Source organism: Leptonychotes weddellii, chromosome 3 (genome assembly GCF_054177405.1).
Source record: "Leptonychotes weddellii isolate Sample4059 chromosome 3, ASM5417740v2, whole genome shotgun sequence".
In the NCBI taxonomy this organism is placed as follows: domain Eukaryota; kingdom Metazoa; phylum Chordata; class Mammalia; order Carnivora; family Phocidae; genus Leptonychotes; species Leptonychotes weddellii.
The window spans coordinates 102,381,504-102,400,468 of record NC_138371.1 but is presented as its reverse complement, the minus strand read 5'-3'; the positions used below and the strand labels follow the sequence as shown (position 1 = coordinate 102,400,468).

General features: G+C 35.5%; 1 protein-coding gene across 1 annotated transcript in view; it reads right to left on the bottom strand.

The window, feature by feature from the left end:
* The window catches only part of RNF17 (ring finger protein 17), a 120,988-nt gene that overhangs the window by 65,378 nt on the left and 36,645 nt on the right, over window positions 1-18,965 (bottom strand). The window contains exons 13-16 of the mRNA XM_081815276.1: window positions 18,331-18,499; window positions 15,910-16,100; window positions 14,905-15,046; window positions 1,307-1,460 (exon numbers count right to left, since the gene is read on the bottom strand). Coding sequence (XP_081671402.1) covers window positions 1,307-1,460; window positions 14,905-15,046; window positions 15,910-16,100; window positions 18,331-18,499 — 656 coding nt within the window. The remainder of the gene's footprint in view (window positions 1-1,306; window positions 1,461-14,904; window positions 15,047-15,909; window positions 16,101-18,330; window positions 18,500-18,965) is intronic.

The following is an 18,965-nucleotide window of genomic DNA, read 5'->3' as shown; positions in this document are numbered from 1 at the left end:
AACAAATGGACAGGAGATAAAATTTAAAGAACATTTTTTACCCAAATTATCAATCATGTATGAGAGTAGAGTCAGAAGACATGAAAGGTCTCAAAATTTACCTCCATTTATTCTGAGTAAACAATTAGAAGATGCTCCCCCAAAATAGGGGAGTAAACTGAAGAGGTAAACATGGGATCCATAAAACAAGGGATCCAATACAGGAAAACAAAGTATATTGCCAAGTGAAATAAATTCCCTGCATAACAAAAGTCTAATAAGCTTAGAGGACTAGCAGTCTAATTGGAAAAGATAGAAGGATGTTTTCACTGCTAGGAAAAAAAAAAAAAACTAACATTACCTGAAAAGTCAATCGTGTGGAAAATTGTTTTGAACAATCAGGAAAATGTAGCCATAAATTAAAGAAAAGAAAGTGAAAATCTGATGCATTAACTTGAAACAGGAAAGTATTCTTTATGACTTGGTGAAAATATTTATATTCAATATGGATTAACTAAAATTGTGATACAGCTATGGGGATGGGGTGGGGAGGGCATAAAAGAGCTAGAAGAAATCTAAAACTGCTATCTACCATAATAAGAATAGATGACATAACACAAATTAAAAAAATAAGAATAGATAATATCTAAGAGTAAAATATCAACAAAGTATTACATATTTAGAAGAAATAACACAAATAAATACCAAAAGCAACAGCTGAAAGAATTTAAAGTATTTTTTAAGTAATGTCTACACCCCACATTAAGCTCAAACTCACAACCCTGAGATCAAGAGTTGCATACTCTTACAACTGAGCCAGCCAGACAACCCTAAAATATTTGCCTTTCAGGAGTGCAGTATAAGTTGTTTAGCACCATTTAACTTTTTAAATAAGGCAGACATTAGAAAACAACAACAAAAAAATAGTTAAGTCCTAGTCAAATCAAAATCTAAGGACTCAGAGATTCACCTCCCAACATTACCACTAGCTTTTTAAATTTTTTTTTTTAAAGATTTTATTTATTTATTTGATAGAGAGAGTGAGAGAGCACAAGCAGGGGGAACAGTAGAGGGAGAGGGAGAAGCAGGCTCCCCGCCAAGCAGGGAGCTCGATGCGGGGCTCGATCACAGGACCCTGGGATCATGACCTGAGCCGAAGGCAGATGCTTAACCATCTAAGCCACCCAGGCGCCCCCCAACTAGCTTTTTAAAGATAACTGAGCAAAGATCAAATAATATCACTTCCATGATTTAATTTGTACCAACTCAAATGGTTTCAGTTTTTAAGCATAACATTTCCCTGTAGAAATAGTATGCAATTTCCTACCAATAACTTTTGCTCGGTACCAAACTCCATCTTCAAATTTAGCTACACAGGCTTGACCTTGAACTGGACAGAGGATTTCCAGATTTTCTCCATCTTCACTTTTATAGAATTCCTCAATTGTCTTTAGCAAAAATAAAAAATCCAGGCTCTCTATCTAAGAAATAAAGGGATTAAAACACTATAGTTTCAAAGAAACAAAATTTAAATGTGGCATGTATTATAAGCACTGCTTATAAAATTACTGGAATCAGACAAATCAATTGTTATGTAATTTATATTTGAAATATTTTATTACAGAAGCAGTATATAAAATTAGCAAATATGGACACAACAAATTTTTTTAAAAATCACATTTCTCCAGATATCTTAAGTGTATATCCTTCCAGATCCCTTTCTTTTAAATTTAAATTCTATAGCCAACATATAGTACATCATTAGTATTTGATGTAGTGTTCAATGATTCATTAGTTGCATATAACACCCAGTGCTCATTCCATCACACACCCTCCTTAATGCCCGTCACCCAGTTACCCCATCTCCCCACCCACCTACCTTTTTACAACCCTTAGTTTGTATCCTATAGTTAAGAGTCTCTCATGGTTTGTCTCCCTCTTTGATTTCTTGCCATTCATTTTTCCCTCCCCTCCCCTATGATCCTCTGTGCTATTTCTTATATTCCACATATGAGTGAAACCATATGAGCACGGTCTTTCTCTGCTTGGCTTATTTCACTTAGCATAATACCCCCCAGTTCCATCCATGTTGATGCAAATGGTAGGTATTCATCCTTTCTGATGGCTGAGTAATATTCCATTATATATATGAATCACATCTTCGTTATCCATTCATCTGCTGAAGGATACCTCAGCTCCTTTCACAGTTTGGCTATTGTGGACATTGCTTCTATGAACATTGGGGTGCATGTGCCCCTTCTTTTCACTACATCTGTGTCTTTGGGGTAAATACCCAGTAGTGCAATTGCTGGGTCATAGTGTAGCTCTATTTTTAACTTCTTGAGGAACCTCCATACTGTTTTCCAGAGTGGCTGTACCAGCTTGCATTCCCACCAACAGTGTAAGAGGGTTCCCCTTTCTCCACATCCTTTCCAACATTTGTTGTTCCAGATCCCTTTCTTATATACACACAAACTTTCCATATTTTTTAAAACAAAAATGAGATGATCTTTTACTTGCAATTTGATTACAGTGTGATAATTTGCATTTTCCATCAATTCTCACTTTTGTTTCATTAAGTATTCCTATTAGTACTTTTAGACCACATTTAGATATCCCTAACTGGCCCAAACTGGTATCAAATTCAAGACTACACATTATATCTAGTTATCTCAATAAATCTTTTAGGATCTAGTGTAGTCTTTTTTTTTTTTTTTTTTTTTTAATGACTAGGTCTTGCTGAAGAGAGACTGCTATTTTTCTGCAGAATGCCCCATCTTCTGGATTTATATGGTTACATCCTCATGCTATTATATAGCTTGTTCCTCCATTAAATGGGGTCTGTCTCCTGAAATTTCCCCAAAGCCAGAAGTTATATCTATAGGTTTGGTGGATTCAAACCTTTTTTGGCCAGAATACATTTTAAGTGTACTTAGGTTACAATACATCAAAAGACATGATATTACTGACTCAATATTAACATGCTAAGATTCACCTACAGATTGGGGTGATGATTCTGATCCCTCTATTGTACAGTTGTGTTTTTACCCTTGTATCCACCAAGTAATTCATTTAATAATACTTTGGCATTATATGAATGTCCAGTTTCCCATCAACCTTCCATGAGATGGTTTTAAAGTGAATTGATCATTCTTTAAATCAGTAATTTCAGTAGGGTTTGTGAAATGACTACACTGAATAAACTAAAGATTTCTCTTATTAATAAATAAGACTATTTGGTTACTTAAGTTCTTAAAGTTCCTATAGTATCTAAAACATTGTTCCTCCACCAAAAAAAAAAAAAAAGACAGAAAAAAATCCCAAAACACCAAGAATGTCTGATTATCTCTCTAAATGCCAATTCTTAAGGTTAAAAAATATTTTAAAATCTATTTCAAATGGCAAAAAATGAAGTTTTTCTTTTTTAAGTATTATAATGCAAGCGGAAATTTTGTGAATCTGTCTTTTCTTGTTATTTCATTTAAATTACTTTAAAAACTTTAAATTTTTAAAATTTTTATTTCTAAGTAGGTTTTATTCATATTCTTCCAACCAAAGTGAAGTGAAAAATTCAACAGAGGAATGACATCAGCAAAATAGCATACTAGGAAGCTCCAAGCTCTTGTTCCCCTACAGAAACACTGGGGAAAAAAAAAGAGAGAGAGAAGCCATATGAACTTTGTCAGAACTATGGAAAAGTCAAAGGTTTATAGCAACCAAGCAAACACCCAATCAAGCTCCTGGCATTCAGATAAATCTCTGTCAAAACATTTGCTGAACACAAGCTAAAGGAACAGAGACTTAAGTGATCACATGCAAGGAATAGTGTTTGCAAAAATAGTTTGAAAAAGTCTCAAAACTAACCAACCACTGCAGTCTTCAACTATAAGAAAATCCAGCAAATCCCAGGGAGGTGGGGACCTTATTTTCAGAGTTACCACATTATAATAGTCAAATGACCAGTTTTCAACAAAAAATCAGAAGAAATACAAAGAAAAAGGAAAACATGGCTCATCCATAGGAACAAAACAGAAACCACCCTTGAGGAAGCCCAGATAAAGGACATACTAGACAAAGACTTCAGAGCAACTGCCTTAAATATGTTCAAAGAATAAAGGAACATATGGATAAAGAACTAGAGGAAACCAGGAAAACAATAAAGGACCAAAATGAAAATACCATCAAAGAGACAGAAATTATAAAAAGGAATCAAACAAATTCTGGAGCTGAAAAGTAAAATAACTGAAGTGAAAAATACACCAGAGGGATTCAACAACATATCTGAAACAAGCATAAGAAAGGATCAGTGAACCTGAAGATAGGACAACTGAAATCATTAAGTGGGGAAAAGAAAGAGTGAAGGGAAGAGAGGCTAAGGGACTTGAACAGAGACCAAGGGCACCATTAGACATACTAATATACACATTATGGGAGTTCCAGAAGGAGAGAGAAAGGAGCTGAAAGATTATTTGAAGACATAATGGCTGAAAACGGCCCAAATTTGATGACAGACATGAATCTACAAATCCAAGAAGGTCAATGTTATGAGTTGACTTGTACCTCCAGGATATGTTGGAGTCATAACCTGAGAATGTGACCTTATTTGGAGAGTCTTTTTTTTTTTTTTTAAAGACTATTTATTTGACAGAGAGAGACAGCGAGAGCAGGAACACAAGCAGGGGAGTGGGAGAGGGAGAAGCAGGCTTCCCGCTGAGCAGGGAGCCCAATGAGGACCCTGGGATCATGACCTGAGCCGAAGGCAGATGCTTAATGACTGAGCCACCCAGGCGCTCCCTGGAGACAGAGTCTTAACAGATAATCAAGTTAAAATGAGGTCATTAGGGTAGGCCTTAATCAAATATGATTGGTGTTATTAAAAGAGGAAGATTTAGTACAGAGACAAACACAGGAGAATGCATGTGAAGATGAAGGCAAAGATGAGGGTGATGCAGCAGAAGTCAAAGAACACCAAAAATTTCCAGCTAACCACCAGAAAGTAGGAGAAAGTAATGGAAGAGATTATTACTCACAGTCCTAAGAAGGAAAATACCCTACTGATACCTTGATTTCACACTTCTAAATTCCAGAACTATGGGACAATAAATTTATGTTCTTTAAGCCACTTAATTTGTGTAATTTTGTTATTGTAGTCCTAGGAAATGAATACACATTTTGGTTTTGAGAAGTAGGGTGTTGCTGTAACAAATACCTAAAATGTGTGTGTGACTTCAGAATTAGGTAATGGGCAGAGGAGAAGTTTTGAGGTGCTTGAATGGAAAAAGTCCAGACTGCCTGGAAAAAATTTCTGGTAGAAATATGAATGTTAAAGGTGTTTCTGGTGACATCTCAGACAGAAATGAGGAACATGTTATTGGAAACTGGAAGAAAGGAGATCCTTGATATAAAGTGGTAGAGAACTTGGCTGAATTTTGTTCTGTTGGACAGAAAGTAGAACGTTAATCTTTAGCTGAGGAGATCTCTAAGTAAAATGTTGAATGTGCAGCTTGGTTTCTCCTTGTTGTTTATGATAAAACATGAGAAGACAGAGATAAAGAAAGAACTGCCAAACATAAAGGAACCAGAACTTGAAGGATTTATGAAATTCTCAGTTTATCCATATTGTAAACAATGAGAATGTATACTTAGGACACCAAGGGTGTGGCTGGACACTGCTGAAGAGATTATGGGCAAGTGACTTGTGGATCCAATCTATCATCTCAGTAGAAACACTACCAGCTTGAACTTAAGGGGACAGAGATGGGAAGAAGGAAGGCTGTTGGACTTGTGGGATTTTATATGGAGGAAGTGAGCTGACAGGGCTATCAGCCCTGAACATGTGTTATCTTTCAAGAAAAAGGAATAATGATCCTGGAGGTGGTTCAGAGGCTGGTGTGTCTGCCACTGCCACCAGGAGCCCAGAGAGCACAGGCCTGAGAGGCAGGACTGTCTTATCCTCTGTTCCAGGAGGTGCAGCCTCCTGGGTTCCAGAGCATGAGGACAACCCCTCAATTCCAACAGGTGAGGCTGCTTTCAGGGCTAAGGGGGCAAAGCCACCACCCAGTAGGACTGGAGGGTGGAGCATCCAGCCAATGAAGATGATTCTCAAGTCATAAGAATCTAATAGAATTTGTCCTGCTAGGTTTTAGGTTTGTCTGGTCTCACATATTCAGAGACAGAGAAGAATTTTGCTCCAGCTTGAGTGATACCCTAGTCTTAACCTGTACTTGAATTAGACTATGAGATTTGAGACTTTTGGTTGATGATATTTAAATATAAGACTTTGGACTGAGAATTGATGCTGTAATGATTGGAATGGGGTGAATGTATTTTGCCTGTGGGAAGTACATGCATTTCTGATAGAGCAGAGAGCAGACTGCTTTGCAAACTGTGTCCTCCCCAAAACATATGTTGGAGTTCTAACCCCAAAGTACCTCAGAATGCAACCTTATTTGAAAATTGGGTTTTACAGAGGTTATCAAGGTAAAATAAAGTCTTAGGCACTAAGACTTTATTCAGTATGACTGGTGTCCTTACTAAAAAAACTGAGACAGACAAGTACAGAGAAAATGCCATGTGAAGAAAGACGAGGAGACTGGGGTGATGAAACAGAAGTCAATGAGTGGTAAAGATCGCCAGCATACCACCAAAATCTAGAGGAGAGACATGGAATAGATTTTATCTCTAAGATCTCAGAAGGAATGAACCCTGCCAACACCTTGATTTTAGACTTCTAGACTCCATCACTGTGAGACCATAAAGTTTTGTTGTTCAAGCCATCCAACTTAAGGTACTTTGTTACAACGGCCCTATGAAACTAATACACTCAACAAAACCCTAAGTAGGATAAACCCAAAGGGACTCACTCAAATGCATTATAATCAAACAATAACCAAAGACAAAGACAGAATCTTGAAAGCAGCAAGAGAGAAGTAACTTGTCATGTACAAGGTATCATCAACAAGATTACTTGCTGATTTCTCCTAAGAAAGCTTTGAGGACAGAAGACAACAAGGAGATACATTTTTTTTTAAGTTTATTTTATTTATTTGACACAGAGAGACACAGCGAGAGAGGGAACACAGCAGGGGGAGTGGGAGAAGAAGCAGGCTTCCCAGGGAGCAGGGAGCCTGATGCAGGGCTCGATCCCAAGACCCTGGGATCATGACCTGAGCTGCTTAAGGCAGCTGCTTAACTGAATGAGACACCCAGGCGCCCCAACAAGGAGATACATTTAAAGTGCTGAAACACAAAAACAAAAAACCCTATCAACCGAGAATTACAGATCCAGCAAAACTATCCTTCAAAGATGAGGGAGAAATTAAGCCATTCACAGAGAAACAAGAGGTGAGGGAGTTCACTGCCACTAAAGGGAGTCCTTCAGGTAGAAATAAAAGGATGCTAGAGGGTAACTCAGAGTCACATGAAGATATGAAGATCTGTGGTTCAGATAAGTACAAGGACAAATATGAAAGCCAGTATTATTTTAATTTTGGTTTGTAACTTCCCTTTTATTTCTATTTATTTCTATAAGATAATATCTATTTCTTTAGGATTTAAAAGATAAATGCATAAAATTATAAATCTATGTTACTGAGGACACAATGTATAAAGGTTAATTTGTGACATCAATAATATAAAAGGGGAATGGAGCTGCACAGGAATAGAGTTTTTGTGCAATTAAAGTTGGTATAAATTCATATTAATTGTTACAACTTTAGGATATATGTAATCCCTATGGTAATGATAAAAAACTTATATACAAGAGTAAATAAGGTAATCAAAACATGAAACTACAATATTTGCACACCCATGTTCCCTGCAGCATTATTTACAATAGCCAAGAGGTAGAAGCAAACCAAATGTCCATTGATGGATGAATGAACTAATAAAATGTGATATATACATACAATGGAATATTAGCCTTAAAGAAGGAAATCTTCTCACACAACAATATGAATGAACCTTGAGGGCATTATGCTAATGAAGTTAGCCAGCCACACAAAGACAAACACTGTATGATTCCATTTATATGAAGTATCAAAATAGTGAAATTCATAGAACTGTGGTTGTCAGTGCTTAGGGGTAGGGGAAAATGCAGAGTGTTTGTTCAAGAGATGTAGAGTTTCAGTTCTGCAAGATGAAAAAGTTCTATAGATCTGTTGCACAACAATGTGAGTATAGTTAACACTACTGAACTATACATTTAAAAATGGTTAGATGGTAAATTTTAATATGTTTTTATGACAGTGTTTTTCAAAAATATTAAAAAATGACATTACCAAAAAACAACTAAACACAAAAGAGGGAAGTAATAGAGGAAATGGGAGACAAAAAAGCTATAAGATATACAGAAAATAGCAAAATGGCAGAAGCCTTTCCTATTAATAGGTCCTTTATTTTTATTTATTTTTTTTAAGATTTATTCATTTCAGAGAGGGAGCACAAGCAGGGGGAGCAGCAGGCAGAGAGAGAGGGAGAAGCAGACTCCCTGCTGAGCAAGGAGCAGCCTGATGCGGGGCTCGATCCCAGGATCCTCGGATCATGACCTGAGCTGAAGGCAGACACTTAACCAACTGAGCCACCCAGGTGCCCCTAATAAGTACTTTAAAATGGTTTAAACACTCCAATTAAAAGGCAAAGATTGGCAGAATGGATTTTTTTTTTTTTAGATTTTATTTATTTGCGAGAGAGAGAATGAGAGACAGAGAGCATGAGAGGGAGGAGGGTCAGAGGGAGAAGCAGACTCCCTGCTGAGCGGGGAGCCTGATGTGGGACTCAATCCCGGGACTCTAGGATCATGACCTGAGCCGAAGGCAGTCGCTTAACCGACTGAGCCACCCAGGCGCCCTGGCAGAATGGATTTTAAAAAATGGCCCAACTATATGCTATTTATAAGATACTCACTTTAGATCCAAAAACATACACAGGTTAAAAGCGAAAAATTAGAAAATGTATTCCATGCAAACAGTAACCAAGAGAGAGCTGGAGTGGCTATGCTATTATCAGACAAAATATACTTTAAGTCAGATAATATTACAAGAAACAAAGAATGACATTATACATTGATAAGAGAGTCAATTCACCAATAAGATGTAACAATTACAAATACATATGCACCAAACATCAGCTCCCCAAAATATAGGATGCAAACATTGACAGAATCGGAGGGAGACAGTTCTTCAATAAAAGGAGACTTTAGTGCTCCATTTTCAAAAACAGAACTACAAAGAATGTCAAGAAGAAAATAGATTACTTGAACAACAGTACAAATCAGTTACACGTAACAGACATATACAGAACATTCAAGCCAAGAGCAGAATACATTTTTTTTCTCGAGTGCACATGGAACATTCTCAGGATAAACAATATGTTAGGCTATAAAACAAGCCTCAGTAAATTTTAAAAGACTGAAAACACACAAAGTGTCTTTCCTAATCACAATGGAAGTAGACTAGAAATTAAGAGAAAACTAGAAAATTCACAACAAACTCGTGGGATGAAGCAAAAGTAGTGCTAAGAGGGAACTTTATAGCTATAAATGCATACAGTAAAAATAAATAAATAAATAAATAAATAAATAAATAAACTAACCATAAAACTTAAGAAAATAAAAGTAAAATAAACCCCAAACTAGCAAAAGGAAGAAAATAATAAAGAGTAGAGCTTTGATAGAAAATAGAAATACAATGGGTAAAAAAAACAAAGGTTGGTTTTTGAAAAGATTAACAAAACTGACAAACCATTAACTAGACTAAGGAAAAAAAGAAAACACAAATTACTAAAATCAAAGAAAGTGAGGGAATTCCTACTAATTTTAATAAATAAAAAGGATTAGAAGAGTCTACTATAACTAGAAACACCCACCTACCAAGACTGAATCATGAAAAGAAAAATCTAAGCAGACTTGTATCTAGCAAGGAGACTGAATCAGTAATCAAAAACTTCCAATAAAGAAAAGCCCTGGATCACACAGCTTCACTGATGAATTCTACCAAACTGATGGTCACCAGAAGGGAGGTGGGTGGGGGGATGGGTGAAATAGGTGATGAGGATTAAGGAGTGCACTTGTGATGAGCACTGGATGATGTATGGAAATGTTGAATCACTATATTGTATACCTGAAACTAATATTACATTGTATGTTAATTAACTGGAGTTTACATAAAAACCTAAACAAAGAACACGATCCCTTCTTGGCCAAAAAACTGGGGGTGGGGGGGAGAAACTCATCCTAACTCATTTTAAGAGGTCAACATTACCTGAAACTAAAGCCATACAAAGACAGGGCAAGAAAACTACAGACTAGTATCACTTATGAACACTGACACAAAAATCCTCAACGGAATACTTACAAACCAAATTCAGTGTTACATTAGAAGGATTATATATCATGATGTAGGGGGACTGATTCCTGGAATGCAATGGTGGTTCAAAATATAAAATAAAAACAATGCAGTAGACATCAACAGAATGAAGGAAAAATAAAAACTACGATCATCTCAAATGATGCAAAAACTGTATTTGACAACACTAAACATTCTTTTCTGATAAAAACACTCAATAAACTATTCCTAGGAACCTTCTTCAACACGATAAAGGCCATATGGGAAAAACCCACAGATACCATAGTCAATGGTAAAAGAGAAATCCTTTTTCCCCCTCAGACAGAAGAAAAAGATGAGTTTTCTACTTGTACTCAACAAGATATTGGAACTCATAGCCAGAGCCACTAAATAAGAAAAAGAAAAGGCATTCCAATTGTCAAATAAAATTATCTCTTTTTGCAGCTGACATAATTTTATAATGTATAAAACTCTAAAAAGCTCACCAAAAAAACCTGTTAGTGAAGTTATAAGGATCTAAAATGAAGACAGAAAAATCAGTTATGTTTTATAAAGCAGTAATTAACAATCTAAACTGGAAAGTAACAATTCCTTCTACAATACCAGAAAAAAAAAGAATACACTTAGGAATAAACTTAAACAAGGAAGGAACAGACTTGTATACTTATACACCATATCAGACTGCTGAAAGAAATAAAAGAAGACAAAATAAGAGGAAAGACATCCCACATTCATGGACTGGAAGACCTAATACTGTTGACAATACTACCCAAAACAATCTACAATTCAATGCAATCCCATTAAAATTCCAGTCATGTTTCAGGCAGAATAGAAAAACCCATTCTCAAAGTCATATGAAATCTCAGGGGCCCCAAACTGCCAAAAAATCTTGAGAAAGAACAAAGTTGGAGGGCTCACACATCCTGATTTCAAAACTTGCTACAAAGCTACAGTAATCAAAACAGTGTGCTACTGGCATAAGGACAGATAGACCAATGGAATAAAATAGACATCCCAGAAATAAACCTTCACATATATGGTTAACTGAGTATTGACAAGCATGCCCAGACCATTCAATGGAGAAAAGACCATCTTTTCAACAAATGGTGCTGAGAAAAGTGGACATTCACATGGAAAAGATGAAACTGGACCTTTCTCTCATACCATATACAAAAATTAACTCAAAGTGAATCAAAGACCAAAGTTTAAGAGCTAAAACTATAAAACTCTTAGAAGAAAACATAGGGGAAAAACTTCATAATGTTAGATTCAGCAATGATTTCTTGGCTATGACACAAAAGCACAGGCAACAAAAGAAAAAATAAACTGGACTTTATCAAGTTAAAAAGTTTTATGGATCAAAGAATGCTATCAAGAGAGTAAAAAGGCAACCCACAGAATGGAAGAAAATATCTGAAAATTATATATCTGATAAAGGATTGATATAAAATAATCCAATTCAAAACTGGTGAAAGGACTGGAATAGGTATTTCTCCAAAGAAATTTTATAAATGACTAATAAATACACACGTGAAAAAAATGTATTCAACAATACTAGCCATGTGGGAAATGCAAATCAAATCCATAACGATATACAACTTCATACCCTTAAAATGGCTATTTAAAAAAAAAAAAAAGTGCTGGTGAGGATGTGGAAAAACTGGAACTCTTATGCATTGTTAATGGAAATACAAAATGGTGCGGCACTGTGGAAAACAGTTTGGTAGTTCTTCAAAAAGTTAAACAGAATTATAATATTAGCCAGCAATTCCAGAGCTAGGTATATACCCAAAAGAACTTTCAGTGAAAGCAGAGACCCAAACAGACACTTGTACCCCCATGCTTATAGCAGCATTATTCACAGCAGTCAAAAGGTTTAAACAATCCAAGTGTCCATCAACAGATGAATGGGTAAACAAAATATAGTATATACATACAATGAAATATTAGTCATGAAAAAGAATGAAATTCTAATACATGCTACAATATGTAAATATTATGCTAAGTGAAATAAGGCAGACACAGATATTCTATTTCCACTTAAGAGGTACCTAGAATAGATAAATTCACAGAAAAAGAAAGTAGGACAGGTTATGAGAGGCTGTGGGAGGGGGGAAATGGGGAATTGTTTAATGGTTACAGAGCTGTTTGGGATAATGAACAGTTCTAGAGATGAATAATGGCAATGGTTGCACAACACTGAGTATTTATTGGTACTGAACTGTACATTTAATGGCTAAAATGAGATAAAAGACATTTTACATATGTTTTACTTCAATTTAAATAAAAGGCACTGTAAAAAAATTCAGTGAAAGAAATATATGCAAGTCCTTACTTAGTGCCAAATAAGCAGACTTCCACAACTTATCTGGGGAGCCCTTATAGTGTGGTACAGTGATTAAGATGACAGGCTCTGAATGAAGTTACACTGCCCAGTTCAATCCTGGCTCTTCCATTCTGTAGCTGTGTGACCTCAGGCAAGTTGCTTTATCCCTTTGGCTAGAGTCTCGTATCTACATGAAAATACTATTATCTTTTTCATAGGACTGTTGTGAAGATTAATGAATTATTCACTCATTATGGCCTTTAGAATGAGTTAATTCATATGAAGCACAGACACAAAGAGATCAAGAAGGATGAACTCATTGTTAGTAGCTATCTAAACAAACCCATCAGTCCACATCCAAAATTTAATATGAAATGCCTTTGATCTGAATTTATTTTGTGTTCAAATTCAGAAAATTACCTAGTAATAATGTGTAAATTCTCAGACGTCCACTGTCAGAAACAGGTTTTCTCACAGTATTCTTTTTTAAACATTTAATTTAAATTCAATTAATTAACATATAATGTATTATTGGTTTCAGAGGTACAGGCCTGTGATTCATCAGTCTTATATAATACCCAGGGCTCATTACATCACATGCTCTCCCTATTGTCCATCACCCAGTTACACTACCCCCTCCCCCTCCAGCAACCCTCAGTTTGTTTCCTATGATTAAGAGTCTCTTATGATTTTCTCCCTGATTTCGTCTTGTTTTGTTTTTCCCTCTCTTGCCCTATGCTCCTGTTTTGTTCTTAAATTCCATATATCCATGAAATCATATGATACTTGTCTTTCTCTGATTGACTTATTTTGCTTAGCATAATACCCTCTAGTTCCATCCATGTTGTTGCAAATGGCAAGCTAACATTTTTTTGATGGCTGAGTAATATTCCATTGTGTGTGTGTGTATGTATGTATATATATATATCACATCTTCTTTATCCACTCATCTGTGGATGGACGTCTGGGTTCTTTCCATAGTTAGGCTATTTTGGACGTTGCTGCTATAAACATTGGGGTGCAGGTGCCCCTTCGGATTACTACATTTGTATCTTTGGGGTAAATACCCAGTAGTGCAATTGCTGGGTAATAGGGTAGCTCTACTTTCAACTTTTTGAGGAACCTCCATATTGTTTTCCACACTGGATGCACCAGCTTGCATTCCCACCAACAGCATAGGAGAGTTCCCCGCCAACATCTGTCATTTCCTGACTTGTTAATTTTAGCCATTCTGACTGGTGTGAGGTGGTCTATTACAAAGCTGTAATCATCAAGACAGTATGGTACTGGCAAAAAAAACAGACACACAGATCAGAATAGAAAACCCAGAAATGGACCCTCCACTCTATGGTCAACTAATCTTTGACAAAGGAAAGAATATCCAATGGAAAAAGGACAGTCTCTTCAACAAATGGTGTTGGGAAAATTGGACAGCCACAAGCAGAAGAATGAAACTGGACCATTTCCTTACACCACACACAAAAATAGACTCCAAATGGATGAAAGACCTAAATGTGAGACAGGAATCCATCAAAATCCTAGAGGAAAACACAGGCAGAAACCTCGTTGACTTTGGCTGCAGCAACTCTTGCTAGACAGGTCTCCAAAGGCAAGGGAAACAAAGGCAAAAATGAACTACTGGGACTCCACCAAAATAAAAAGGTTTTGCACAGCAAAGGAAACAGTCAACAAAACCAAAAGACAACTGACAGAATAGGAGAAGATTTTTGCAAATGACCTATCAGATAAAGGGCTAGTATCCAAAATCTATAAAGAACTTATCAAACTCAACACCCAAAGAACAAATAATCCAATCAAGAAATGGGCAGAAGATAAGAATAGACATTTCTCCAAAGAAGACATCCAAATGGCCAACAGACACATGAAAAAATGCTCCACATCACTTGGCATCAGGGAGATACAAATCAAAACCACAATGAGAATAGTATTCTGATGTCAGGTCTATGCGCTTTCCTACTCTCTAGATTTCATAAGGTGGCAAGAAACACATATATTAGGTATCCTTCACTGTCCTTTCCTTCCATATTTCACTAATTTGCATGATGAAGAGTTCCTTCAATTTACAATGAATCATGTGAATTTCTCATTTATAGTTGCAGCTAAGAAACGTAAATTTACAGAAGGTTGACAGTGGTTTGTTTGCTCTAAAATTCATACTGGGTATTCATTCCCATTATACATTTCTACTTAAAATTTGAAAAAATACTTTGTCTCAAAGGAATACTAAATACTTACCAACTGAAGATAGAAATCGGCAGGACTATTTATATGACAAACCATAACTGAAAGATCTGTCATTTCTTTAGGCAAAATAGGTGGGTGATAGTATAAAGTCATATTCTTTTCAGAGTGGCTTCTTGGTGATTGCGACCTAAACCTGATTAAAAGCACAATCAAAAGCATAAGCATGTCATTTTCTTAAATTCTTTCTTCTCTCAGCAGCTTGGTCTGAAGAAAGGACTTACTGATTTATCTACCAAGGGTATTCGCTTTTCAATTTCTTTTCTAATACATTTCTTGGTATTGTCTCCAATTATCAAACCAGGTTAAATAAGATGTCAAGTCTCAAAAATCAGTAACTGACCTTTGAATTTGTGTTGGGACATTTTTGAGCCAGGCCTGTATCTTCTACTCAAAGTCTCTCTCCTTTCAGGAACTGACAACCATGGACTATGGTAGCACTGAGTAAGGCCACCTGAGGGGTTTGTGTGACTCCATCCAGCTCTAATACTACTTTTATTTTTCCACAATGAGACCTACTTGGGTCACTTCTAGAGTCATCTCATCACTCAGGACAAAAAGTATCTTTCACTATCTCTATCGTTAGTCATCTTACTTTGTTCATCAGTGATGGGGGTGGAGGAAGAAACTTTATTCTAGATTCACACATTAAATACAGAATGGTGATCATGAACTTATTCCAAAGGTTAGAAAATTTAAGTCAGAAACTGTTAAACTATAATTCTTAAAACCCTTGTGGAGGTGTTTGTGAAGTTATGAAGAGTCTAAAAAATGTTCAGTATCTACAAATAGTTTTTTTTGAGTTACCTTAATTTCTCTATTTTCTTAAATTATCTGAATGCAGTTTTCAGACAACTGTACTTAGAAAACTCTGGTAGCAATATTTTTAACCTCTTAGATTACATTCACTTTAGAGTCAGTCCATAGTTTTTAAAGGTAAACTGTTATTCCAATTTAGAACTATAATCTCAAAAGTATTTGTTTTAGTAAGTTACCTACCTTGCTAACTCCATAAAAACTAATGCATCTCTAAGAGACACAGGCATATCACTGCTTATTTTATTTGTTGGTGGTTTCTGAAGATCTACAATTAGCACACCATCTTCTTCTCTAAAAACTTTCATTAAAACAGCCTTATTATTTACCATTTTCAAAAATTCTACTTTAGCTTCTTCTCCCCAGCCTTCATCCTGTGGAAAAAATGAAATTCCAATGTACTTAGTAATTACAATTAGCTCTATGGTACAATACTCTGGATTTAGGTTTTATTTTATTTATTTTACAACCAAAGTCTGCAAACTTGAGCAAAGGGACTCAACCACATATACTAAACAATAGCGAGGGCCAGAAGTCCAAGGTCAGTGTTTATGTATGTACAATATATGAATTTTTTTTTAGTGAGTTCTATGACCAATGTGGGGTTTGAACTCATGACCCCGAGATCAAGAGTCACATGCTCTATGAACTGAGCCAGCCAGGTGCCCCAAGATCTTTGATTTTTATGAACAGTCTCAAGGTGTCCATTAAGCTGTTGTATTTTAGAATTTAGTTTCACTTCTGAATATTAATATGAAGATTATAAATATTCTAAAATAAAATATATGATTTTTCCACTTAAATAACACAAATTCAAAAGGTAATTTTGAGGTGCCTGGGTGGTTCAGTTGGTTAAACATCTGCCTTCGGCTCAGGTCATGATCCCAGGGTCCTGGGATCAAGCCCCACATTGGGCTCCCTGCTTGGCAAAGAGTCTGCTTCTCCCTCTTCCTCTCCCCTCCCCATCCCGGCTTGTGCTTTCTCTCTCTCTCAAATAAAGAAAAAAAAAGGTAATTTTGAAAGTATAATGGAAGCCATGTGATGCAATCAAGACATTTATAATCATTATTGGTTAACTTAGTTTCCATTTAACTAGGAATATATGAGGTATATGCTACTTAAATAATACGGAAAAATATTCACCCGTTAAAAAAACTTTTAAGTTGATCTTTGAACTTTTAACTTCCCATACCTAAAATAAATTTCAAGGGTTAAAACTACACATTCCTGGTGTTAAGTTCTTTATATATTTTGAATATTAACCCTTCATCAGATATATCATTTGTAACTATCTTCTCCCATTCAGTAGGTTGCCTTTTTGTTTTGTTGATGATTTCCTTCATTGTGCAGAAGTTTTTTATTTTGGTGTAGTCCCAAATATGTTATTTTTGCTTTTATTTCCTTTACCTGAGGAGACATATCTAGAAAAATATTGCTAAAGCTGATGTCAAAGAGATTACTGTCTATGTTTTATCTAGGACTTTTATGGTTTCAGGTCTCACATTTAGAAATTTAATTTTGTTTCTTTTTGTGCATGGTATAAAAAAGTGGTCCAGTTACATTCTTCTGCAATGCAGCTGTCCAGTTTTCCCAGCACCATTTATTGAAGAGATGGTCTTTTCCCCACTGTATCTCCACTGTCATAGATTAATTGATCATATAAGCATGGCTTTATTTCTGGGCTCTCTATTCAGTTCCATTGATCTATAAGTCTATTTTTGTGCCAGTGCCATACTGGTTTTTTTTATTACTTTGGTTTTGTAGTATATTTTGAAATCTGGAATTGTGATAACCTCCAGCAGAGTTGGTGAATCACTATGTGGTATACCTGAAACTAATGTAACAGTGTGTGCCAACTATACTCAAATTTTTTAAAAGCTACATGTTTCTTAAAAACAAAAAATAAAACCTCTTTCTAAAGATTATAAAGTTTACTCAGAAAATGCAAAAAAGTATAAAAGACAAAATTTAAACCAATTTTACCCTTTTGAGGAAAACACCAGTGCTAATACTTATGTTTCCTTTTACATTTTTTATTCATTTGCTCATTCTTTCAAATATCTGTTAAATGCCTATCATGTGCTAGGTAATCTGCTAAGCACTGGGAATACAATGATAGGCAAAGACACGATTCCTTCTTTCAAAGCCTTCATAATATAACCATTTAATATATATTCTTACACACAATTCCTGTCTTGTAAGAGTTTTTAAGTCTTGCTGGGGGATGAATATAAATAAATAATACAAAGCAGAATGCAATATGGGCTACAACTAATGAATGAAGTGCCATGAAAACAGTGAAGAAATTTACAGAAATACACGCCATACTGTATTTTAAAATTTATTTTTCTCTCCATATGTGACTCAAATTTAGTGGTTTATTTGGACTCATTCCAAGGATATGTTTATTCATTCTTACATATTTATTCAACTCAATTTCCCATTAAGAATGTTTCCAATTATGGACTGATAGTTTATTATGCAAAATGTATTTACCAAAAGAATTGGTGCCTTGAACCTATACTTTGCAATCTAACTGGCAATACATAGCTAAAATTGAGATATTTAGCCCCCGGAAGAAGAAATAATTTAACGCTCACTTACTGAATTCTGTGGAACAATGTCTTTCAATGAGCATGGCAGTGCTAATGGCTGGATTTCTTTCAGCAGCCCTTCAATATATGGTTCAGACTTCCTTAGAACTGGGCATAAGTCATTTAGTACTATATGCTGCTCAGCAGTGTGTTCTGATCTTGTTTGGGTATCACCAACCCTAAAAGAATTCAAGTAATATTTATTGAAAATAATACTTGACACCCAAACTTGCTTTCCCCCATAAAAGCTATGCATTTCTAAGGATACGCTCCTTAAGCTAAATCTTCTAGAAAGTTGTACTCTAATTCATGCTTTCTTACTACATAGATTTAATCCAGATTTTATAAGCACACACACTACTTTTATCTATAGAATAAAATCTCAATTGACTTTATCTGAATTGTCTTTCATATATCTATTCAAGTTTAAACTTAAAGGGGATAATGATGCCCCCAAACAGAAACCTATTTATTTATAAAGCTATGACCATTAAATAGTTAGTGACCATTCTATGTAGTTAATACTGGTCCTTACTATAGAAACATTTTCAGTTTTATTTTTATTATTTATTGTTATTTTTGTTTTATTTTCCTAGAAGACTGAGGGAAATATTTTTGAGTACCTAGGGTTAGACACTATGCCAC